Genomic DNA, 27,422 nt, shown 5'->3' with positions numbered 1-27,422 from the left:
ACGGGCATTCACCTGTAACCAGTGTCAGAGATAAGCAGAAGCAGAAGATAAACAATGTTCGTTTCCCCTGCATAAAGAAGCTGGTTCACATACGAAAGCAATTTTCTTCGCATGAGGAAACAGTATCGAAGCGCAGAAGAATTGACGATGTCGGCTTACCTGGTTATGCAGTGATAATGTGATATGCCGCTTATTTTCTTTCCGATAACAAATTCACGTCAAAGTTGTGTTGCCAGGTCGCCATTTTGAATTTTACCCACAATGCAACAACAAGGTTAGCAAGACCTTCTAAGTTGTTGCCATTGATCGAATATACTCCCTAAGTATGGGCCGACTAGCAAACAGCTGTTTCTGATTCATGGTGGTTTTACCCATGTTAGTTTGAAAACCTTCTCCACAATGAAGCTACTTTATTTCTGATATGCAAAGACCATTGCCTCCACTCAGACTAAAGCAGGAAGTTGAACAGTATTTGAAAGAAATATACTGTAATCAGCAGGTATTTATAATTGAATCGTACTGTGTGCGTATTTTCATCCATGGATACAAACACCATATAATGTATAATGTAGTGCCAGTTTATGCACTGCATTGATGTCAAACATGGTGTTCACCAATTATTGTGGCAAACAACATCTCTACTGTATATCATATTTATCTGTACGAACATTTTTTTATCTACTGTAAAAGTATTTAATTTCACTATTTTGACTTTTTGAGCAAGTTCTTGAATCAAAACAAAGTGTTAATCTATTGTTATTTTACATGGTCAAAAATGTTATTTATCAACAAAAATAGCAATATTAAAATGAGCAAATAATTGATTAATGCATTTACGGTATTTACAACATTCTATAATAACTAAATGCATGGTCAACAGACAATCTAGATGAACTAAGATTGACAACTATAAATGTAATATGTTAGGCTAGATTAATATGAAGGGTAATTCCTGTACTGTTAGAAAACAATATTTGTATCATGCACTTAAATGACACTGCTAATTCAAATGCATTGATCTGTGTAATCATGTTTTCTATTTTGTAGATTGTTGAACAACTTGGTAAAGAATGCAGCGATACAAGGTTTACCGATTTGTTATCTAAATTGAGTACTCCTCCATGTAATACTGTTGCCAGGGTGAACACACTTCACTATACTAGGGAAGATGTACGGCAACAGCTGCAACAAGTCGTAGCTGAGGTGAGACTATCCATGATGCATTGCACTAATGGGCCTAATTTTCCCCAAAAAATGGAAACCAAATTGATCATGAAAATTATTTTCCTTGGACATTCTGAACAGTGTTTCTTACAACTTTGCCTTTAAAGTACCAATTTGTTAAATTTCATATCAAAAGTCACATAAATTTGATTGGGGTGTTCAAATTTGAAATAATAATATATATATATCTTTATTGCATTATTAGAAATAGTGGTCGTAAGCAAATAAAGATTGAAATGAAATTGTACACTTACATGTGATCAAATAATAATTCATTGTATTCAAATGTAGATTGCTCCTAAAATTATTACAAATATTATTTTAATATTTCACGCAATTTCATCACTTGAAATCTAGTTTATGCAATGTCACTCAGAAATATCAGAAAACCTATTAGTCCACAGTAATTTAAATATGAATGAGACCATTTAAACAATGTTTTGTGATATTCGGCCATATCTACATGTAAAGCAACAATTGTATGAATTGTTGGTATCATTAAATCCAAAAGTTGGCAATTGTTTTGGTGGCCAAATTTGCTCTTATTCAAGATGTGCTGCTGGTAGAAGAAATGGTATTCACATTATGAAATATGCCAACTACTCCCACATATATTCACACTATGAAATATGCCAAATACTCCCACATATATTCACACTATGAAATATGCCAAATACTCCCACATATATTCACACTATGAAATATGCCAACTACTCCCAATATATTCACACTATGAAATATGCCAACTACTCCCACATTTATTCACACTATGAAATATGCCAACTACTCCCACATATATTCACACTATGAAATATGCCAAATACTCCCACATATATTCACAATATGAAATATGCAAAATACTCCCACATATATTCACACTATGAAATATGCCAAATACTCCCACATTTTTCACACTATGAAATATGCCAACTACTCCCACATATATTCACACTATGAAATATGCCAAATACTCCCACATATATTCACACTATGAAATATGCCAACTACTCCCACATTTATTCACACTATGAAATATGCCAACTACTCCCACATATATTCACACTATGAAACATGCCAAATACTCCAACATATATTCACACTATGAAATATGCTAAATACTCCCACATATATTCACACTATGAAATATGTCAACTACTCCCACTTATATTCACACTGTGAAATATGCCAACTACTCCCACATATATTCACACTATGAAATATGCCAAATACTCCCACATATATTCACACTATGAAATATGCCAAATACTCCCACATATATTCACACTATGAAATATGCCAAATACTCCCACTTATATTCACATTATGAAATATACCAAATTCTGCCACATATATTCACACTATGAAATATGCCAACTACTCCCACATTTATTCACACTATGAAATATGCCAACTACTCCCACATTTATTCACACTATGAAATATGCCAACTACTCCCACATATATTCACACTATGAAATATGTCAAATACTCCCACATATATTCACACTATGAAATATGCCAAATACTCCCACATATATTCACACTATGAAATATGCCAACTACTCCCACATTTATTCACACTATGAAATATGCCAACTACTCCCACATATATTCACACTATGAAACATGCCAAATACTCCAACATATATTCACACTATGAAATATGCTAAATACTCCCACATATATTCACACTATGAAATATGTCAACTACTCCCACTTATATTCACACTGTGAAATATGCCAACTACTCCCACATATATTCACACTATGAAATATGCCAACTACTCCCACATATATTCACACTATGAAATATGCCAACTACTCCCACATTTATTCACACTATGAAATATGCCAACTACTCCCACATTTATTCACACTATGAAATATGCCAACTACTCCCACATATATTCACACTATGAAATATGTCAAATACTCCCACATATATTCACACTATGAAATATGCCAAATACTCCCACATATATTCACACTATGAAATATACCAAATACTCCCACATATATTCACACTATGAAATATACCAAATTCTGCCACATATATTCACACTGTGAAATATGCCAACTACTCCCACATATATTCACACTATGAAATATGCCAACTACTCCCACATATATTCACACTATGAAATATGCCAACTACTCCCACATATATTCACACTATGAAATATACCAAATACTCCCACATATATTCACACTATGAAATATACCAAATACTCCCACATATATTCACACTATGAAATATGCCAAATACTCCCACATATATTCACACTATGAAATATGCCAACTACTCCTACATATATTCACACTATGAAATATGCCAACTACTCCCACATATATTCACATTATGAAATATGCCAAATACTCCCACATATATTCACACTATGAAATATGCCAAATACTCCCACATATATTCACACTATGAAATATGACAAATACTCCCACATATATTCACACTATGAAATATGCCAAATACTCCCACATATATTTACACTATGAAATGTGCCAAATACTCCCACATATATTCACACTATGAAATATGCCAAATACTCCCACATATATTTACACTATGAAACATGCCAAATACTCCCACTTATATTCACACAATAAAATATGCCAACTACTTCCACATTTATTCACACTATGAAATATGCCAACTACTCCCACATTTATTCACACTATGAAATATGCCAACTACTCCCACATATATTCACACTATGAAATATGCCAACTACTCCCACATATATTCACACTATGAAATATACCAAATTCTGCCACATATATTCACACTATGAAATATGCCAAATACTCCCACATATATTCACACTATGAAATATGCCAACTATTCCCACATATATTCACACTATGAAATATGCCAAATACTCCCACATATATTTACACTATAAAATATGCCAAACACTCCACATATATTTACACTCTGAAATATACCAAATACTCCCACATATATTCACACTATGAAATATGCCAACTACTCCCACACATATTCATACTATGAAATATGCCAACTACTCCCACATATATTCACACTATGAAATATGCCAACTACTCCCACATATATTCACACCATGAAATATGCCAACTACTCCCACATATATTCACACTATGAAATATGCCAACTACTCCCACATATATTCACACTATGAAATATGCCAAACACTCCACATATATTTACACTCTGAAATATGCCAAATACTCCCACATATATTCACACTGTGAAATATGCCAACTACTCCCACATATATTCACACTATGAAATGTACCAAATTCTGTCACATATATTCACACTGTGAAATATGCCAACTATTCCCACATATATTCACACTATGAAATATGTCAACTACTCCCACATATATTCACACTATGAAATATGCCAACTACTCCCACACATATTCACACTATGTAAATATGCCAACTATTCCCACATATATTCACACTATGAAATATGTCAACTACTCCCACACATATTCACACTATGAAATATGCCAACTATTCCCACATATATTCACACTATGAAATATGCCAACTACTCCCACATTTATGAACATGATAAAATACCTAAACTGATAAAACAACTAAAAATCTAAACATATTATATTCAGACGGGATTGGAGTTATCATCTATTGTCTCAAAGATTACTTGTTGTTTTATCCTGTAGCAATATCAACAAAAATGTTATGATTGTCCGGTTGTAGAGCCACACCCAGTACTGGGTGACACATTGGTAATACTCAGCGATGGTCCAAACGTGGATATGCAAAGACATGATAAAGAAGTAATAGTGAGCGCATTATGTGGTAACGCTGTTTTACGAGGCGCTGATGTCTTCATACCTGGCATTATGGCAGCACATCCTTGTAAGTGAATGTATATCTGCATAGAAGTGAACAGTCCCAATCCCTTTCATCACAACTGCTCAGTTTTGTAACCTTCCATAAAATAGTCCAGTTTACCTTCATTCTAATGCACATTTTGCCAATTTTTTTTGAAATTTGTCACTTGGGGTTAAAAATCCAGAATTAAAAAAAAAAATGCCCTAAGAAATATTGTTGAATCACCTGATATCATTTAAGGAGTTAGTTGATATGAGTTGTGTTCAGTATTACTGGTAATCAAATTCAGTTTATGGATATACAGCGCACAGTCCGCATGATGTTTGTCACTTGAATCAATCAGCTCAACAAACAAGTTATATTGGTTGATAACATCAAAGTATCACATGATTTTATAAATTAGCATATTAGGCCCAGAAAACAATCTGAATTTATTTTCTAAAAATTGTGAGTGTACCTTTTTTTTCATTTTAATACATTTTTAACTGACGAACATTTCTGTGGGTCCCTTTCATGCAATGAAATTAAATAACACCATGGAGGCTTGACTTGAGGGTTATATTGTCTTTAATGCGCACCATCTATCACATAACTATGCGTTACATGTGATATGACACGATACGATTAACTGAAAGATACACAAAAAATCAATAAATACAGTACTCAAATATTCTCAAAATACAAACATAAATGTCCATAGGCATATACATGTACAAGTCACACAAGAAAATTTAATCCAATAAAATATAATGCTGTAAACACAGTAAGTATAATAGCATAAAGAACCATGTCTCACCGAAACAATTTCCCAACACCTCCAATGGAAGGGACTAACATCAGCTTGTGCTAACGGCTTGCTTTACAACAACTGTCCTTCAATACTGGGAAAGCAAATAATAAAATATTGTCTATAAACCAGAAACCACTAGATATTGGTAAAGTTCTATAGAATATAACAAATACAATATTTCTGAAGACATAGAATTACAAAACTATGCATAAATCAATAAATCAGACGTAAAATACAGCAAATACTCTCACTAGTGAAATCAGTCAGCGTAAACATATGCAAATGAGTCGCGAGCGATAACATAACGTACAGAGCAGAAGTCACATAGTTGAAACAATTCAGCAACAAAACCTCTCAGAAATATACAATAATGTCAACTGTATACTAAAAAAATGAATTGGAAAACACAGTAGAATAACAAACTGTACATACCAGCGTGCTTTACTTAGCTCCGCTCACTACACAACAAGTTTCTCTGATCAACAAACGGCTGACTGTGCACGAGACCAGGTCAAACAAAAGCCTAATCCCCATCTACCAAAGAGGGCGCTCTACCGCAAACTGAACATAAAGAAATTTGGTCTCAACAATTTCATTTAAAGGTTTTTTTCTTGTCCTTGTAACTCTTAGACTACAAAAATAAACTTTCATTGCCTTTAATGAACTAAGTCGTCTGATCTTTTTAAATAAAAAATTTGATTTGTGATGATTACTTTATTTAATTTTAGTGAATATCTTTGTCGTTTATGGTGAAACAAAATGTTTCTGATGGTTTTGATAATTTAAAGTCAGCTTGATTTGAGTCATTCCTTTATCAGATTTTTTTTATTTAGTGTTGATAGCTTCACTTTTCTCATTTTTGTGAATATTCTTGTTTATAATATTTTGAAAATGACTAGACTGATTGATTGGATATTCCTCAGCCAGCTTGTTTCACTTCATTTTGTTTTAAAGATATGCAATCTGGAGATCACGTTTCTGTTTATGCTGACACTGACAGTCTTTGTAGGAAAGGATCTATCAAGAAATATGACGGTATTAAAGTGTACGTGGGTAATGGTGTTGCACAAGTCAGTAGATCAGACATATTTACAGAAAATGATATCAACAGGTCAGTTTAAGTTACATTACACATATAATATTATACATAAGCATTTGTTTTATGATTACATTCAAGATGGCTGAATGGCAGTCATTTTAGTGCTAATAATTCTTGAAAATCAAGCATTTAACTGCCATTTCAGAACTGGATTTCGTCCGTGCATGGACATCACATATATATAATATATAATTGTTCCTTTGTGATGTATGCATTGGATATGAAACTTTATTGACTGTATGTGATGATTGTTGTGCAACTAAATTTGCTTGTATACCGATGCCTGATTTGACGTATAAAATTACCGTAGTAATTTCTGTTTTTCATTTTAGTGGCGTAGGAATCAAAATGACAGAACCATTATATTCTGCACCTTCGCTGAATGCTGTACTTCCTGATTGTATGTTTCTACAAAACTTACCATCAATTGTTGTGGGTCATGTGATGAGTCCACAGTCTGGTGATATTGTACTAGATATGTGTGCAGCTCCAGGTAAGTCTACAGTCTGGTGATATTGTACTAGATATGTGTGCAGCTCCAGGTAAATCTACAGTCTGGTGATATTGTACTAGATATGTGTGCAGCTCCAGGTAAATCTACAGTCTGGTGATATTGTACTAGATATGTGTGCAGCTCCAGGTAAATCTACAGTCTGGTGATATTGTACTAGATATGTGTGCAGCTCCAGGTAAGTCTACAGTCTGGTGATATTGTACTAGATATGTGTGCAGCTCCAGCTAAGTCTACAGTCTGGTGATATTGTACTAGATATGTGTGCAGCTCCAGCTGAGTCTACAGTCTGGTGATATTGTACTAGATATATGTGCAGCTCCAGGTAAGTCTACAGCCTGGTGATATTGTACTAGATATGTGTGCAGCTCCAGGTGAGTCTACAGTCTGGTGATATTGTACTAGATATGTGTGCAGCTCCAGGTGAGTCTACAGTCTGGTGATATTGTACTAGATATGTGTGCAGCTCCAGCTGAGTCTACAGTCTGGTGATATTGTACTAGATATGTGTGCAGCTCCAGCTGAGTCTACAGTCTGGTGATATTGTACTAGATATGTGTGCAGCTCCAGGTAAGTCTACAGCCTGGTGATATTGTACTAGATATGTGTGCAGCTCCAGGTGAGTCTACAGTCTGGTGATATTGTACTAGATATGTGTGCAGCTCCAGTTGAGTCTACAGTCTGGTGATATTGTACTAGATATGTGTGCAGCTCCAGGTAAATCTACAGTCTGGTGATATTGTACTAGATATGTGTGCAGCTCCAGGTAAGTCTACTATCTGGTGATATTGTACTAGATATGTGTGCAGCTCCAGGTAAGTCTACTATCTGGTGATATTGTACTAGATATGTGTGCAGCTCCAGGTGAGTCTACAGTCTGGTGATATTGTACTAGATATGTGTGCAGCTCCAGGTGAGTCTACAGTCTGGTGATATTGTACTAGATATGTGTGCAGCTCCAGGTAAGTCTACAGCCTGGTGATATTGTACTAGATATGTGTGCAGCTCCAGGTAAGTCTACAGTCTGGTGATATTGTACTAGATATGTGTGCAGCTCCAGGTGAGTCTACAGTCTGGTGATATTGTACTAGATATGTGTGCAGCTCCAGGTGAGTCTACTATCTGGTGACATTGTACTAGATATGTGTGCAGCTCCAGGTGAGTCTACAGTCTGGTGATATTGTACTAGATATGTGTGCAGCTCCAGGTGAGTCTACAGTCTGGTGATATTGTACTAGATATGTGTGCAGCTCCAGCTGAGTCTACAGTCTGGTGATATTGTACTAGATATGTGTGCAGCTCCAGGTAAGTCTACAGCCTGGTGATATTGTACTAGATATGTGTGCAGCTCCAGCTGAGTCTACAGTCTGGTGATATTGTACTAGATATGTGTGCAGCTCCAGGTAAATCTACAGTCTGGTGATATTGTACTAGATATGTGTGCATCTCCAGGTGAGTCTACAGTCTGGTGATATTGTACTAGATATGTGTGCAGCTCCAGCTGAGTCTACAGTCTGGTGATATTGTACTAGATATGTGTGCAGCTCCAGGTGAGTCTACAGTCTGGTGATATTGTACTAGATATGTGTGCAGCTCCAGCTGAGTCTACAGTCTGGTGATATTGTACTAGATATGTGTGCAGCTCCAGCTGAGTCTACAGTCTGGTGATATTGTACTAGATATGTGTGCAGCTCCAGGTAAGTCTACAGCCTGGTGATATTGTACTAGATATGTGTGCAGCTCCAGGTGAGTCTACAGTCTGGTGATATTGTACTAGATATGTGTGCAGCTCCAGGTAAGTCTACTATCTGGTGATATTGTACTAGATATGTGTGCAGCTCCAGGTAAGTCTACTATCTGGTGATATTGTACTAGATATGTGTGCAGCTCCAGGTGAGTCTACAGTCTGGTGATATTGTACTAGATATGTGTGCAGCTCCAGGTGAGTCTACAGTCTGGTGATATTGTACTAGATATGTGTGCAGCTCCAGGTAAGTCTACAGCCTGGTGATATTGTACTAGATATGTGTGCAGCTCCAGCTAAGTCTACAGTCTGGTGATATTGTACTAGATATGTGTGCAGCTCCAGGTGAGTCTACAGTCTGGTGATATTGTACTAGATATGTGTGCAGCTCCAGCTGAGTCTACAGTCTGGTGATATTGTACTAGATATGTGTGCAGCTCCAGGTAAGTCTACAGCCTGGTGATATTGTACTAGATATGTGTGCAGCTCCAGCTGAGTCTACAGTCTGGTGATATTGTACTAGATATGTGTGCAGCTCCAGGTAAGTCTACTATCTGGTGATATTGTACTAGATATGTGTGCAGCTCCAGTTGAGTCTACAGTCTGGTGATATTGTACTAGATATGTGTGCAGCTCCAGGTAAATCTACAGTCTGGTGATATTGTACTAGATATGTGTGCAGCTCCAGCTGAGTCTACAGTCTGGTGATATTGTACTAGATATGTGTGCAGCTCCAGGTAAGTCTACTATCTGGTGATATTGTACTAGATATGTGTGCAGCTCCAGGTGAGTCTACAGTCTGGTGATATTGTACTAGATATGTGTGCAGCTCCAGGTGAGTCTACAGTCTGGTGATATTGTACTAGACATGTGTGCAGCTCCAGGTAAGTCTACTATCTGGTGATATTGTACTAGATATGTGTGCAGCTCCAGGTGAGTCTACAGTCTGGTGATATTGTACTAGATATGTGTGCAGCTCCAGGTAAGTCTACTATCTGGTGATATTGTACTAGATATGTGTGCAGCTCCAGGTAAGTCTACTATCTGGTGATATTGTACTAGATATGTGTGCAGCTCCAGGTGAGTCTACAGTCTGGTGATATTGTACTAGATATGTGTGCAGCTCCAGTTGAGTCTACAGTCTGGTGATATTGTACTAGATATGTGTGCAGCTCCAGGTAAATCTACAGTCTGGTGATATTGTACTAGATATGTGTGCAGCTCCAGTTGAGTCTACAGTCTGGTGATATTGTACTAGATATGTGTGCAGCTCCAGGTAAATCTACAGTCTGGTGATATTGTACTAGATATGTGTGCAGCTCCAGCTGAGTCTACAGTCTGGTGATATTGTACTAGATATGTGTGCAGCTCCAGGTAAGTCTACTATCTGGTGATATTGTACTAGATATGTGTGCAGCTCCAGGTGAGTCTACAGTCTGGTGATATTGTACTAGATATGTGTGCAGCTCCAGGTAAGTCTACTATCTGGTGATATTGTACTAGATATGTGTGCAGCTCCAGGTAAGTCTACTATCTGGTGATATTGTACTAGATATGTGTGCAGCTCCAGGTGAGTCTACAGTCTGGTGATATTGTACTAGATATGTGTGCAGCTCCAGTTGAGTCTACAGTCTGGTGATATTGTACTAGATATGTGTGCAGCTCCAGGTAAATCTACAGTCTGGTGATATTGTACTAGATATGTGTGCATCTCCAGGTGAGTTTACAGTCTGGTGATATTGTACTAGATATGTGTGCAGCTCCAGGTAAGTCTACAGTCTGGTGATATTGTACTAGATATGTGTGCAGCTCCAGGTGAGTTTACAGTCTGGTGATATTGTACTAGATATGTGTGCAGCTCCAGGTAAGTCTACAGTCTGGTGATATTGTACTAGATATGTGTGCATCTCCAGGTGAGTCTACAGTCTGGTGATATTGTACTAGATATGTGTGCAGCTCCAGCTAAGTCTACAGTCTGGTGATATTGTACTAGATATGTGTGCAGCTCCAGGTGAGTCTACAGTCTGGTGATATTGTACTAGATATGTGTGCAGCTCCAGGTAAGTCTACAGTCTGGTGATATTGTACTAGATATGTGTGCATCTCCAGGTGAGTTTACAGTCTGGTGATATTGTACTAGATATGTGTGCAGCTCCAGGTAAGTCTACTATCTGGTGATATTGTACTAGATATGTGTGCAGCTCCAGCTAAGTCTACTATCTGGTGACATTGTACTAGATATGTGTGCAGCTCCAGTTGAGTCTACAGTCTGGTGATATTGTACTAGATATGTGTATGACTCCAGATGACATTATACTTGATATAGGAACAATATATTTTTGTATAAAGATATAACTTAATATAAAAAAAATTCAATTTTACCAACCTAGATTCTGTTTTAATAACAACATTTATTTTCGTTCATCCCTCCAGGAGGAAAAACAACACATTTATCAAGTTTAATGAATGATAAAGGTGTTGTCATAGCAATTGACCGAGCACAATCCAAGGTTTCTAGGATCGACTTAAATATTTGTAAACTCAATTTACATTGTATTAAAACATTTGCATACGACAGTACTCGTCTATTTTCTCCAGATGTACCGGTAATAGATGCAGGTGAGATTTTTTTTACTATTTCTTGATTGGCTACCTGAAATGTTGTCATAGTTTTTAAAGTTATTAAAAATACAAGCGAATAATACATTTACTCTGTAATATTTTTAAAATATTTCTTGGTTGAGCTTCGTCTGCATGTGCTATGTTATGTCAAGTGTTATCCACTATCCATCTAATCACAGCATGTGTAACAACAGTGAGATGTGTGAATGATGTATTAATTAAAAGACATGCTGTTATAAATGTTTGTATAAATTGTAAATAAATAATTTACGAAGTATATGCAGTAATATTAAAATGATGTTTTGATAATTTTGCTGCTAACTTTTAACTTTGCAGACCTTGCATTTTGTACACTGTGACATTGATGTAGAACTTGAAGAATTGATATTAAATTTATTGGGCTTATGCATGACCTCCAAAGGTCACACATCCTGGTACTTTCTGGAGATATTGTTAAAACAAAAATATAATATACCTTAATTGTTGTCAATGTAATTATAACTTTTCCATCAACTACTGAAATTATGTTGTGGGAAAGTAATTGAGAAACTCTTGAATTCTTTCTTCCCCCAAAATAGCAGAATGTGTGACCTTTTAAATAAAATAATTTGTAAAACAAAGAATTTCCATGTGATTTGACATAGATTCTCTTGGCAAGCCACCTTATCCTGCTGAAACGTTTGACAAGATACTGTTAGATGGTCCTTGCAGTGCTCTTGGACAGAGACCGCAGCTTATCAGTACTGCTTCACTTAAGGAGGTCCAGTCATATCCATCACTTCAACGAAAGATTTTTGCCAATGTAAGTTTTTAGCTGCTTTAGATGTTATATTATTTTTTTCACTGAGGACTTTTTAACCTTTTCACAACCAGTTCCCTCTTTTCATCACAAATTTACAAAATTGTCCCGTTTATTGTCTGCATTTTCTTTCAGAAAATTGAGACAAAAATAGCACAATTTTTTGAGTCAAAACTGAAAATTAACTCAAATTTTGTCTGTTGGCTCCAACATTAGGGTTCAATTTCCAGAAATATTGAAAAATATAAGTAAAAGTGCAGAAATACTTTTGACAAGAAAATCTGGTGGTGAAAAGGTTAAGGGGGACCCCCAAATCGTCGAGGAGTCCCATTTAATTGTAGAGAGACTTACCTAGGTGACAAATTAGTTTATGAGATCTGTAGATTAAACATCTTTTTTTCTCATTTTTATATTCCTACTTCATTTTGTAGAGAACAATCAAATTCTCAAATCCTGTGTTCACTGCACAATTTCAGATTATTCTGCCTTAAGAAGGTTTGGATTATATGTAATTTTATCATAATTTTTCTAAAACTTAATACCCTTATGATTCCGAAGATCGGAATGGCTTGGAAAATGGAGAAAATGGGGGTAATACACAAACATGATTAGTTTTGGGACCATGTCTGTGCATATTAAATAGCTAGTTTGCATATTAATTATCTCATTTCAGCGTATATTATTATTATTATTTACTTATTATTATTATCTTTATTTCTGACTGTCAAACATTTGAAAGTCTATATAAAACTTGTATGAAAAATAAATAAATAAAAAATGTATGTATATAGGTCAACAGAAATGAATGAAAAAATGTCCTTTTTAGCTCGAGCGAGGCTTATCATATTGAGTGATTGTCCATCGTCGTCTGTCGTCCTGCGTCCATCGTTCGTGTCAATGTTTTACTTTTTCAACTTCTTCTTGAAAACTACAAGCCTGAATGCTTTGATACTTGGTGTATATGTACCTTGGGTAGACCTCTCTCGGATTTGTTCATTTCATTATCTTATCTTCAATTCTCTAATTTTGGTGAATATTTTTGTCATTTTTGGTAAAAGTGATATTTTCAACCAATTGCTTTGATATTACATATATATGTACTACATGTGGACCTCTCTCAGATTTGTTCATTTTGTAATGATATCTTTAATTCTCTAATTTTGGTGAATATTTTTGTCATTTTTGGTAAAAAGTGATATTTTCGACTTCTTGTTAAAAACCACAAGTCCAATTGCTTTGATATTACATATATAGGTACTACATGTGGACCACTCTCAAATTTGTTCATTTCATGATGATATCTTCAATTCTCTAATTTTGATGAATATTTTTGTCATTTTTGGTAAAAAGTGATATTTTCGACTTCTTGTTAAAAACCACAAGTCCAATTGCTTTGATATTACATATATAGGTACTACATGTGGACCACTCTCAAATTTGTTCATTTCATGATGATATCTTCAATTCTCTAATTTTGATGAATATTTTTGTCATTTTTGGTAAAAAGTGATATTTTTGAATTCTTGTTAAAAACCGCAAGTCCAATTGCTTTGATATTACATATATAGGTACTACATGTGGACCACTCTCAAATTTGTTCATTTGTATGATGACATCTTCAATTCTCCAATTTTGGTGAATATTTTTGTCATTTTTGGTGAAAAGTGATATTTTTGAATTCTTGTTGAAAACAGCAAGTCCCATTGCATTGATACTATGCATATTGTTTATTTTCTAATGATATCTTCTGTTCTTTAATTGAAATGTGCATTGCTTGTTGTTCATTTTTTGATTAAATTTTGTACATAGGCATAGCTAATTTGCATATTAATATACAGGTATTAATATATTCTGTATTCCACAGGAGATTTAACTTTAATTGTACTATGGGAGTGCAATTCTAAATTATAATGAATTGTGGGATAGTTTTGACTGAATTATACGACAATTGAACAAAATTCATGCAACCTGCATAATGCACTAAAATATTTAATAAACCAATGATAGCTTGATAGCTATAATTGTCATTTTCTCCCTTTACACACCTATTGTATAATTGTAACATTAACTTGACTGACACTATTGTTTCCCAGGCTGTTCCATTGTTAAAACCAGAGGGGATACTGGTATACGATACATGTACTATAACTTTGAGTGCATTAACTTGACTGACACTATTGTTTCCCAGGCTGTTCCATTGTTAAAACCAGGGGGGGATACTGGTATACAGTACATGTACTATAACTTTGAGTATATTAACTTGACTGACACTATTGTTTCCCAGGCTGTTCCATTGTTAAAACCAGGGGGGATACTGGTATACAGTACATGTACTATAACTTTGAGTACATTAACTTGACTGACACTATTGTTTCCCAGGCTGTTCCATTGTTAAAACCAGGGGTGATACTGGTATACAGTACATGTACTATAACTTTGAGTGCATTAACTTGACTGACACTATTGTTTCCCAGGCTGTTCCATTGTTAAAACCAGGGGGGGATACTGGTATACAGTACATGTACTATAACTTTGAGTATATTAACTTGACTGACACTATTGTTTCCCAGGCTGTTCCATTGTTAAAACCAGGGGGGGATACTGGTATACAGTACATGTACTATAACTTTGAGTACATTAACTTGACTGACACTAATTGTTTCCCAGGCTGTTCCATTGTTAAAACCAGAGGGGATACTGGTATACAGTACATGTACTATAACTTTGAGTGCATTAACTTGACTGACACTAATTGTTTCCCAGTCTGTTCCATTGTTAAAACCAGGGGGGATACTAGTATACAGTACATGTACTATAACTTTGAGTGCATTAACTTGACTGACACTATTGTTTCCCAGTCTGTTCCATTGTTAAAACCAGGGGTGATACTGGTATACAGTACATGTACTATAACTTTGAGTGCATTAACTTGACTGACACTATTGTTTCCCAGGCTGTTCCATTGTTAAAACCAGGGGGGGGATACTGGTATACAGTACATGTACTATAACTTTGAGTATATTAACTTGACTGACACTATTGTTTCCCAGGCTGTTCCATTGTTAAAACCAGGGGGGATACTGGTATACAGTACATGTACTATAACTTTGAGTACATTAACTTGACTGACACTAATTGTTTCCCAGGCTGTTCCATTGTTAAAACCAGAGGGGATACTGGTATACAGTACATGTACTATAACTTTGAGTGCATTAACTTGACTGACACTAATTGTTTCCCAGTCTGTTCCATTGTTAAAACCAGGGGGGGGTACTGGTATACAGTACATATACTATAACTTTGAGTATATTAACTTGACTGACACTATTGTTTCCCAGGCTGTTCCATTGTTAAAACCAGGGGGGATACTGGTATACAGTACATGTACTATAACTTTGAGTGCATTATCTTGACTGACACTATTGTTTCCCAGGCTGTTCCATTGTTAAAACCAGAGGGGATACTGGTATACAGTACATGTACTATAACTTTGAGTGCATTAACTTGACTGACACTAATTGTTTCCCAGTCTGTTCCATTGTTAAAACCAGGGGGGGGATACTGGTATACAGTACATGTACTATAACTTTGAGTATATTAACTTGACTGACACTATTGTTTCCCAGGCTGTTCCATTGTTAAAACCAGGGGGGATACTGGTATACAGTACATGTACTATAACTCTGGCTGAAAATGAAGGCATAGTACAATGGGCACTAAAGGAATTCCCACAGTTAAAATTAGATAAACAGGTGAGTCGGTAATTATTCTTAATAATAACCATTGTTAACACTTGTTTATGTAAATGATCCCTCTTGTCCCTGCAGAAATCAATTTAATACTTTAATGGCCCTCTGTCAAGGCCATACTTTAATGGCCCTCTGTCAAGGCCATACTTTAATGGCCCTCTGTCAAGGCCATACTTTAACTGCCCTCTGTCAATGCCACACTTTAATGGCCCTCTGTCAAGGCCATACTTTAACTGCCCTATGTCAAGGCCATACTTTAATGACCCTCTGTCGTGGCCATACTTTAATGGCCCTCTGTCAAGGCCATACTTTAACTGCCCTATGTCAAGGCCATACTTTAATGGCCCTCTGTCAAGGCCATACTTTAATGACCCTCTGTCAAGGCCATACTTTAATTGACCTCTGTCAAGGCCATACTTTAACTGCCCTATGTCAAGGCCATACTTTAATGGCCCTATGTCAAGGCCATACTTTAATGGCCCTCTGTCAAGGCCATACTTTAATCCCCTGCCAAGGCCATACTTTAATGGCCCTCTGTCAAGGCCATACTTTAATGGCCCTCTGTCAAGGCCATACTTTAATGGCCCTCTGTCAAGGCCATACTTTAACTGCCCTCTGTCAAGGCCATACTTTAACGACCCTATGTTAAGGCCATACTTTAATGGCCCTCTGTCAATGCCACACTTTAATGGCCCTCTGTCAAGGCCATGCTTTAACCGCCCTCTGTCAAGGCCATACTTTAATGGCCCTCTGTCAAGGCCATACTTTAATGGCCCTCTGTCAATGCCACACTTTAATGGCCCTCTGTCAATGCCACACTTTAACGACCCTATGTCAAGGCCATACTTTAATCCCCTGCCAAGGCCATACTTTAATGGCCCTCTGTCAAGGCCATACTTTAATGGCCCTATGTCAAGGCCATACTTTAATGGCCCTATGTCAAGGCCATACTTTAATGGCCCTCTGCCAAGGCCATACTTTAATTGACCTCTGCCAAGGCCATGCTTTAATGGCCCTCTGCCAAGGCCACACATTAATGGCCTTCAGTCAAAGTTTCACTGAGTTGAGTTACTGCACCACCATGACCCAAGGTAAGGTCATCCATCGTGTTCCTAAGTTAAGTTGATCCACCACCATGTCCCCAAGTTGAGTTACTGTACCACCATGAACCAAAGATGAGGTCATCCCCCACCATGTCCCTAAGTTAAGTTGATCCACCACCATGTCCCCAAGTTGAGTTACTGTACCACCATGAACCAAAGATGAGGTCATCCCCCACCATGTCCCTAAGTTGAGTTGATCCAACACCATGTCCCCATGTTGAGTTGATCCACCACCATGTCCCCATGTTGAGTTGATCCAACACCATGTCCCCAAGTTGAGTTGATCCACCACCATTTCCCAAGTTGAGTTAATGCACCACCATGAACCAAAGATGAGGTCATCCACCAACATGTTCCCAAGTTGAGATGATCCACTACCATGTCCCCATGTTGAGTTGATCCAACACCATGTCCCCAAGTTGAGTTGATCCACCACCATAACCCAATGTTAAGGTTACCCATCACCATAACCCAATGTTAAGGTTACCCATCACCATAACCCAAAGTTGAGTGGCTGCACCAACCATGACCCAAAGTTAAGATCACCCATATACACGCTCCCCCCTCTAGTTGAATTGACTCACCACCATTACGCAAAGTTAAGGTCATTCACCACCATCACCCAATGTTTAGGTCACTCACTACCATGACCTCAAGTTAAGGTTATCAACCACCATGACTCCCCTCCTCCAAGTTAAGGTGATTGAGAAATCTTGTATGTGTTTTGTCTCTTAATATCTCTCTACATTTTGTATTCATGTTTGTAGGTGCCGCATTTGGGAGGACCTGGCATGCTGGGAACATCACTGAGCAATGAACAACTAGAACTATTACAGCGATTTGATCCTTTGATGGGTAACCCTACTAACAACATAGATGGTTGTCATAGAGATACAATATGTTTTTTTATTGCTAAATTTATCAAAGCAGTATGATAAAACATGATAATTATGAGCATTACTGGTTGATTTCAACTGAAATACTACTTCTGTACTGTAGACAAATAATCTCAAGAACAATGAGAATTAAGCACCATCTTTCAGTTGGATATTTACCTTGTACAATCTGTGAAAACTATGCCACTGTATAATAAAGTACAAATTCCTTCTATTATTAAGTCTCCGTAACCTGGTTACTCTTTATGGCTGTGATGGTGCAATTCTCTGTCCTGCATGACACATTTATAAACTAATTATATTCAGACATATGTACATGTCATACTAATACATATGCATTTGTTTCCCAATCCAAATCATGGAGGCCGAATTGCAGCCCCTTTTAATGATAAAAATGCACCAGTCAGGCATTTCTGTCATCTCAGAACCAGAACCTTGTTATACATTGACAGATTTTGTTTGAAATGCACATCATTTTTGGATTGAACCCAATGCATGCATACGTATCCAGTTTTATCCCTCACATGTTTTGATCGATTAAATTCAAATTTCACAAATACATACATTATATCCGACATGTGCACAGGCATTTGCTCCATGATGTGATTCAAGTTGACCTTAGAATGTAGTTCAAGGTTCATACATCAGACATTATATCCGACAAATGCACGTAATGTTTTTTGTTATCATTAAATTCCAAGTGGCTGACAGGTGAACATCTTGGCTAAACAAATGCAGTTCTACAAATCAAGTTAAAAGCTTTACAATGCTCTCCACAATCTCAGACTAATACCAGATGCAGAAAACACATGCCATGTCAGAATCAGTCAACCAAGTCGGTGATCTTAAGAATACGAAAAAACAAACGCCCCCACCCCCACCCCCTGCTCAAATTCACATATACTAGACAAAGCAAGAAATGTTATTCTAAACAAGGAATCCAACTTCCGGGAAATTATAGAAGATGTTGAAGAGAGATATATCGACATCAACAATAAACTTGACGAAATACAACAGGAAGAACTGGACAGCAAGGCAAATTCTCCTCACATGACAAATTAACGGCAAGCTGTCAGAGTGAGATCAAGAATTTACAAACATCACTAGACAACATCAACGCCAATGTACTCAAGAACAATAACGACATAACTAAACTGAACAAAAGCTTTAATAGGATGCATGACACACAATCACAGATATTAACCATGTTGAAAGCCATACAACGCAATTATGATCTTACGGAAAACAAGAATGTTACTTTATTAACGAAGCAACACAGACAAGATTTGATACAACCAATAACACAACACAGACAAATTCACCTCTCGAAAGAACACTTCGGTCGAAGAAAACTCAAATCTAAATATTGACGCTACACCATTTATCATCAACATCAAGAACCACTACATTCTGCCAATCTACTGGTGATTCCGAATATGCCATGACCCATACCTCCAATGATACACCCTCCTCCAAAAAGGAGTTTCACGGCACACCGACTGAAAGAAACCAAACCAAAGCAACACTTCATCAAACAAAAGTGTGTACAATACTGTTATTATTGGCTACTCTATTATTAAGCATTATTAAGTAAATTTTCAACAGTCAGGATAACCCATGTCATTAACTGGAGAAGGTATTATAGAAAACCCACGTAACATTGTAATACATGTTGACCTAAAAAGGGCATCCCAGGATTTAGCAATGAAAAGTCATTACGGTGACTCATTGTTGGAATTATGTTTATGCGCGAAATTAACCATCCTCAATGGTAGGTGTATAAGAAATAAAATTGTCAAGTTCACTTATCATTAAAATAAAGGCAGTAGTGTACTCTATTGTTAGAAAATGTCCACCCACTTAATTTATTACTCTCTGATCATTACCAAATAGCTTTTCGTGCAAAATGCAATTTACAAAAATAATAATATTAAAAGAACACACACCCAATAACACACACAGCAATCAATCGAAGGCAAATACTATGTTCTCAAGTAATCTAAACGTAATGAATAACTAAATGTAAACCAAAGTGGTTTAACAATGACCTATATAACTTAACAGACATTATTTTGAGTATTGGTAGTACATTTAGTGCAAACCTATACAGCATCGAACTGAGAGAGAGAGATGCTACTGTCTGAAGAGAGAATACAAACGCTAAGTAAAAAGTAAAAGAGAGACTTCAAAAATGATATATTACACAAGCTTGGAAGTTTGTTTTAGCAAATCAAATCCAAGTGAATACTGGAATCTTAATAGTATCAGTAAACTTTTCATCTCCATCTAAAGAAAAAAGACACAATCAAAGAACAAATTTGATTTATGCCTAACTGTAGTAACAGTATTACAGGGCAATCTTACAGCATCTTTTAATCCATTTATCTGAACTCATCAGGATTTGTTAAACAGGGTCTAGCAGGCATTGGGCAAGGGGTGTCAGAACTGGAAAAAATAAAGAAATCGTCATGTTTAGTAGGTCGAAAAATCACTGAACAAAATATCAAATTGATGGGAATTATTTTGAAAATGCAAAAACCTACATCTACACATACCTTAAACACACAAATCAGAAATTCACTAGAGCTCACAAAGACCCCGAAGCTAGAGCAATGAAGGAATGTTTCAAAATGAAACACATGCTATTCCAATCAAAACATACTTTCAAATGTTTTATGCAATTGCAAAGCCAATTATGCTTTACTGTAGTGAAATTTGGACGAAATTTGAACATCATCAAATCATGTCTTATGGCAAATCTGTCTACACCAATGGAAAAAAGTGCAAATGCATTTCTGCAAATACCTTCTAAATGTAAATAACAAGTAATTTGACAAGTTGAGAAGATATTCTCTCATAGCATCAAGCTTAAAATATATGATCAAATATTTGATAAAAAAAAATACCGGTAATTCTAACTCAAATTTGCTAGTTCTTGAAGCTTTCAAACTTGGAATACATCTCGATGAAAAAGGAAAAGTCAACTGGTTGACCTAGACGGTTACATAAAACAAATTTGAGAAATCTCGCCACAATCAATAATCCATCCACTGTTATTATACAAAGAACTTATTTGCATGGTTCCATTGTTCTTACAATTAGGTACAGTATCTACTGTTATAAAAAGAACTTATTTGCATGGTCCTTTTGTCCTTAAAATGAAGTACAATATTTACTGTTATACAAAGACCTCATTTGCATAGTCCCTTTGTTCTAACATTGACGTACAATATCTACTGTTATCATACAAAGAACTCATTTGCATGGTCCCTTTGTTCTAACATAGACGTACAATATCTACTGTTATCATACAAAGAACTTATTTACATAGTCTCTTTGTCTTTGCAATGAAGTACAATATCTACTGTTATCATACAAAGAATTTGTTTGCATGGTCCTTTTGTCCTTACAATGAAGTACAATATATACTGTTATCTTACAAAGACCTCATTTGCATAGTCCCATTGTTCTAACAATGACGTACACCATCTACTGTTATCATACAAAGAACTTATTTACATAGTCTCTTTGTCTTTGCAATGAAGTACAATATCTACGGTTATCTTACAAAGAACTCATTTGCATAGTCCCTTTGTTCTAATATTGACGTACAATATTTACTGTTATCATACAAAGAATTTGTTTGCATGGTCCTTTTGTCCTTACAATGAAGTACAATATATACTGTTATCTTACAAAGACCTCATTTGCATAGTCCTATTGTTCTAACAATGACGTACACCATCTACTGTTATCATACAAAGAACTTATTTACATAGTCTCTTTGTCTTTGCAATGAAGTACAATATCTACGGTTATCTTACAAAGAACTCATTTGCATAGTCCCTTTGTTCTAATATTGACGTACAATATTTACTGTTATCATACAAAGAATTTGTTTGCATGATCCTTTTGTCCTTACAATGAAGTACAATATATACTGTTATCTTACAAAGACCTCATTTGCATAGTCCCATTGTTCTAACAATGACGTACACCATCTACTGTTATCATACAAAGAACTTATTTACATAGTCTCTTTGTCTTTGCAATGAAGTACAATATCTACGGTTATCTTACAAAGAACTCATTTGCATGGTCCCTTTGTTCTAACATTGACGTACTATGTCTACTGTTATCATACAAAGAACTCATTTGCATGGTCCCTTTGTTCTAACATTGACGTATAGTATCTACTGTTATCATACAAAGAACTCATTTGCATGGTCCCTTTGTTCTAACATTGGCGTACAATATCTACTGTTATCATACAAAAAACTCATTTGCATGGTCCCTTTATTCTAACATTGACGTATAATATCTACTGTTATCATACAAACAACTCATTTGCATGGTCCCTTTGTTCTAACATTGACGTATAATATCTACTGTTATCATACAAACAACTCATTTGCATGGTCCCTTTGTTCTAACATTGACGTATAATATCTACTGTTATCATACATAAAACACATTCGCATTTGTTCCTTGAGTTGAAGTACATTGAAGTACAGTGTGCGATGGAAATAGCACACCATCACTGCGGGCAAACGTTCTATGTTGCCATTTCGAGATGTATAATGTTCTCAAATTGTCTAAGTTCGCCAAAAAAAATAAATAAATAAAAAAAACACGAAAGGTATTTTGTTTGTTCCGTGTCGATGCATTGTTTCTCACTCTCGATATCTCAGTTACAAATCATAGATATTTCGTCAGCATCAGCAACTATGGTTACTGGACGGATTTTGGTATTCCTGTTGTATAATGTCAGCATAGTTCAAAGTTGTCGTTACTTACTGGCTGGTTGTCTGCTATTCTCTTACAAGTCTGAGAACGTACTTTTTATTTTGCTACAAGCATGTTCATATAGTTTGATACATTTCTGAAGTCACTAAGCCAACCCCGCCCACTAAAGTAGCATCAGCCAATCACATTGTAAGGACTCGTTTTGTTTTTAACATCAAACAAATGCACCTATGGAGCCGTCAGCAATTTGTTTGTACTCTGTATTCTGTGAGATATAAACAATTGTTATTTCATTGGCAATTAGCTCTTTGTAATTTGTAGCAATGTTTCAAATTATTGTTAACGATAATCTAACTGGCCGTGAATATTAAAACAAGAGATAAACTTGTTGTTTTCTCCATTTTCAATTCTGAATAATTTCGGTTTGCCAAAGTCCAAGTAGTGACCCAGTGAGTAACACTAAGATGTGGGCGTTTCGTTGTCTGGTTGTCGAGAAATTACCTTCCAAGTCGTATTTTCATTATGTAAGAATGTGCCCTTATGCTATATTTTCTAAAACGTCGTTTGAAAAACTATATATACCAGTGACACTAAAAATTGCGAAGAAACAGTTACCATTTTAGAAATGATTGAATCGATAATTAGAACAAAAATACTCATCTATACTTACCAATTTCAGGCCAAGTGTCTTTTTCTCAAACGTATGGTTTTGGTCATTATTGTTCTTGATAGGTTTTGGTCATTATTGTTCTTGATAGGTTCTGGTCATTATTGTCCTGATAGGTTTTGGTCATTATTGTTCTTGATAGGTTCTGGTCATTATTGTCCTGATAGGTTTTGGTCATTATTGTTCTGATAGGTTTTGTTCATTATTGTTCTGATAGGTATTGGTCATTATTGTTCTGATAGGTTTTGGTCATTATTGTTCTGATAGGTTTTGGTCATTATTGTTCTGATAGGTTTTGTTCATTATTGTTCTGATAGGTTCTGGTCATTATTGTTCTTGATAGGTTCTGGTCATTATTGTCCTGATAGGTTTTGGTCATTATTGTTCTGATAGGTATTGGTCATTATTGTTCTGACAGGTTTTGGTCATTATTGTTCTGATAGGTTTTGTTCATTATTGTTCTGATAGGTTCTGATCATTATTGTTCTTGATAGGTTCTGGCAATTATTGTCCTGATAGGTTTTGGTCATTATTGTTCTGATAGGTTTTGGTCATTATTGTTCTGATAGGTTTTGGTCATTATTGTTGTGATAGGTTTTGGTTATTATTGTTCTGATAGGTTTTGGTCATTATTGTTCTGATAGGTTTTGGTCATTATTGTTCTGATAGGTTTTGGTCATTATTGTTCTGATAGGTATTGGTCATTATTGTTCTGATAGGTTTTGGTCATTATTGTTCTGATAGGTTTTGGTCATTATTGTTCTGATAGGTTCTGGTCATTATTGTTCTTGATAGGTTCTGGTCATTATTGTTCTGATAGGTTTTGGTTTTGGTCATTATTGTTCTGATAGGTTTTGGTCATTATAGTTCTGATAGGTTTTGGTCATTATTGTTCTGATATGTTTTGTTCATTATTGTTCTGATAGGTTCTGGTCATTATTGTTCTTGATAGGTTCTGGCAATTATTGTCCTGATAGGTTTTGGTCATTATTGTTCTGATAGGTTTTGGTCATTATTGGTCTGATAGGTTTTGGTCATTATTGTTGTGATAGGTTTTGGTTATTATTGTTCTGATAGGTTTTGGTCATTATTGTTCTGATAGGTTTTGGTCATTATTGTTCTGATAGGTATTGGTCATTATTGTTCTGATAGGTTTTGGTCATTATTGTTCTGATAGGTTCTGGTCATTATTGTTCTTGATAGGTTCTGGTCATTATTGTTCTGATAGGTTTTGGTTTTGGTCATTATTGTTCTGATAGGTTTTGATCATTATTGTTCTGATAGGTTTTGGTCATTATTATCCTGATAGGTTTTGGTCATTATTGTTCTGATAGGTTTTGGTCATTATTGTTCTTGATAGGTTCTGGCAATTATTGTCCTGATAGGTTTTGGTCATTATTGTTCTGATAGGTTTTGGTCATTATTGGTCTGATAGGTTTTGGTCATTATTGTTGTGATAGGTATTGGTCATTATTGTTCTGATAGGTTTTGGTCATTATTGTTCTGATAGGTTCTGGTCATTATTGTTCTTGATAGGTTCTGGTCATTATTGTTCTGATAGGTTTTGGTTTTGGTCATTATTGTTCTGATAGGTTTTGATCATTATTGTTCTGATAGGTTTTGGTCATTATTATCCTGATAGGTTTTGGTCATTATTGTTCTGATAGGTTTTGGTCATTATTGTTCTGATATGTTTTGTTCATTATTGTTCTGATAGGTTCTGGTCATTATTGTTCTTGATAGGTTCTGACAATTATTGTCCTGATAGGTTTTGGTCATTATTGTTCTGATAGGTTTTGGTCATTATTGTTCTGATAGGTTCTGGTCATTATTGTTCTTGATAGGTTCTGGTCATTATTGTTCTGATAGGTTTTGGTTTTGGTCATTATTGTTCTGATAGGTTTTGATCATTATTGTTCTGATAGGTTTTGGTCATTATTATCCTGATAGGTTTTGGTCATTATTGTTCTGATAGGTTTTGGTCATTATTGTTCTGATATGTTTTGTTCATTATTGTTCTGATAGGTTCTGGTCATTATTGTTCTTGATAGGTTCTGACAATTATTGTCCTGATAGGTTTTGGTCATTATTGTTCTGATAGGTTTTGGTCATTATTGGTCTGATAGGTTTTGGTCATTATTGTTGTGATAGGTTTTGGTTATTATTGTTCTGATAGGTTTTGGTCATTATTGTTCTGATAGGTTTTGGTCATTATTGTTCTGAAAAGTTTTGGTCATTATTGTTCTGATAGGTATTGGTCATTCATGTTCTGATAGGTTTTGGTCATTATTGTTCTGATAGGTTTTGGTCATTATTGTTCTTGATAGGTTCTGGTCATTATTGTTCTTGATAGGTTTTGGTCATTATTGTTCTTGATAGGTTCTGGTCATTATTGTTCTTGATAGGTTCTGGTCATTATTGTTCTGATAGGTTTTGGTCATTATTGTTCTGATAGGTTTTGGTCATTTTTGTTCTGATAGGTTTTGGTCATTATTGTTCTGATAGATTTTGGTCAATATTGTTCTGATAGGTTTTGGTCATTATTGTTCTGATAGGTTTTGGTCATTATTGTTCTTGATAGGTTCTGGTCATTATTGTTCTGATAGGTTCTGGTCATTATTGTTCTGATAGGTTCTGGTCATTATTGTTCTGATAGGTTTTGGTCATTATTGTTCTGATAGGATTCGGTCATTATTGTTCTGATAGGTTTTGGTCATTATTGTTCTGATAGGTTCTGGTCAGGTTTTGGTCATTATTATTCTGATAGGTTTTGGTCATTATTGTTCTGATTGGTTTTGGTCATTATTGTTCTGATAGGTTTTGGTCATTATTGTTCTGATAGGATTCGGTCATTATTGTTCTGATAGGTTTTGGTCATTATTGTCCTGATAGGTTTTGGTCATTATTGTTCTGATAGGTTTTGGTCATTATTGTTCTGATAGGTTTTGGTCATTATTGTTCTGATAGGTTTTGGTCATTATTGTTCTGATAGGTTTTGGTCATTATTGTTCTGATAGGTTTTGGTAATTTTTGTTCTGATAGGTTCTGGTCATTATTGTTCTGATAGGTTTTGGTCATTATTGTTCGGGTTACAGCCTTCAATGTTTTCCAGCAAAAAAACTATCCTGTCTCTGGATTAAAGTTTGATGTCCAAAAAATGTGGATTGTAATTGTAAACTGAAAACCATGGACAATTGTCACCTGTCTTATAAATGTAAGCGAGTAACTCATTTTTGCTGAGCATGCAAACAACTATTGAAAGGACTTGACTTTTGACAATGGAAAAAGAAATTGTGGACATATCGATTAGGCGTAAAAAGATGACATGGCTTGTACCAGACGAGTTTTGGTACAAAGTGAAACTATTTTGAATGCCAGTGTTGCTGTAATTTGACGTATTTATTTCTAAGAGATGATGATTGAATAATATACTCGATATCCAGTCTCTGCCCCTGGCCGGCAATATTGTTGGCGTAGTATTTGTTGTACTGTCCCCAACGGTACACGGGACACCCGCGGCTTGCCGGGCACCCGAGTTACAATTTATTATTATTATACACCTGTCATCATACCGCCATAAGTTACAGCGTGCCGTAATTTTGCGGTAT

The 27,422-nt window shown here is 35.7% G+C and overlaps 1 protein-coding gene across 1 annotated transcript; it reads left to right on the top strand.

The window, feature by feature from the left end:
• The first annotated feature begins 331 nt into the window (after positions 1 to 331).
• Positions 332 to 18,615, top strand: LOC102804268 (tRNA (cytosine(72)-C(5))-methyltransferase NSUN6-like). Its single transcript, XM_085501626.1, has 9 exons — positions 332 to 499; positions 1,048 to 1,203; positions 4,914 to 5,112; positions 6,833 to 6,989; positions 7,310 to 7,470; positions 11,666 to 11,851; positions 12,499 to 12,656; positions 16,280 to 16,405; positions 18,273 to 18,615. Exons 1-9 carry the CDS (start codon positions 422 to 424, stop codon positions 18,438 to 18,440), a joined length of 1,389 nt encoding a protein of 462 aa, XP_085357752.1. The 5' UTR covers positions 332 to 421; the 3' UTR covers positions 18,441 to 18,615.
• Positions 18,616 to 27,422: the final 8,807 nt, after the last annotated feature.

Source organism: Saccoglossus kowalevskii, chromosome 7 (genome assembly GCF_978046115.1).
Source record: "Saccoglossus kowalevskii chromosome 7, keSacKowa6.1, whole genome shotgun sequence".
In the NCBI taxonomy this organism is placed as follows: domain Eukaryota; kingdom Metazoa; phylum Hemichordata; class Enteropneusta; family Harrimaniidae; genus Saccoglossus; species Saccoglossus kowalevskii.
The sequence above is the reverse complement of the archived record's forward strand: the minus strand, read 5'-3'. Positions and strand labels throughout refer to the sequence as shown.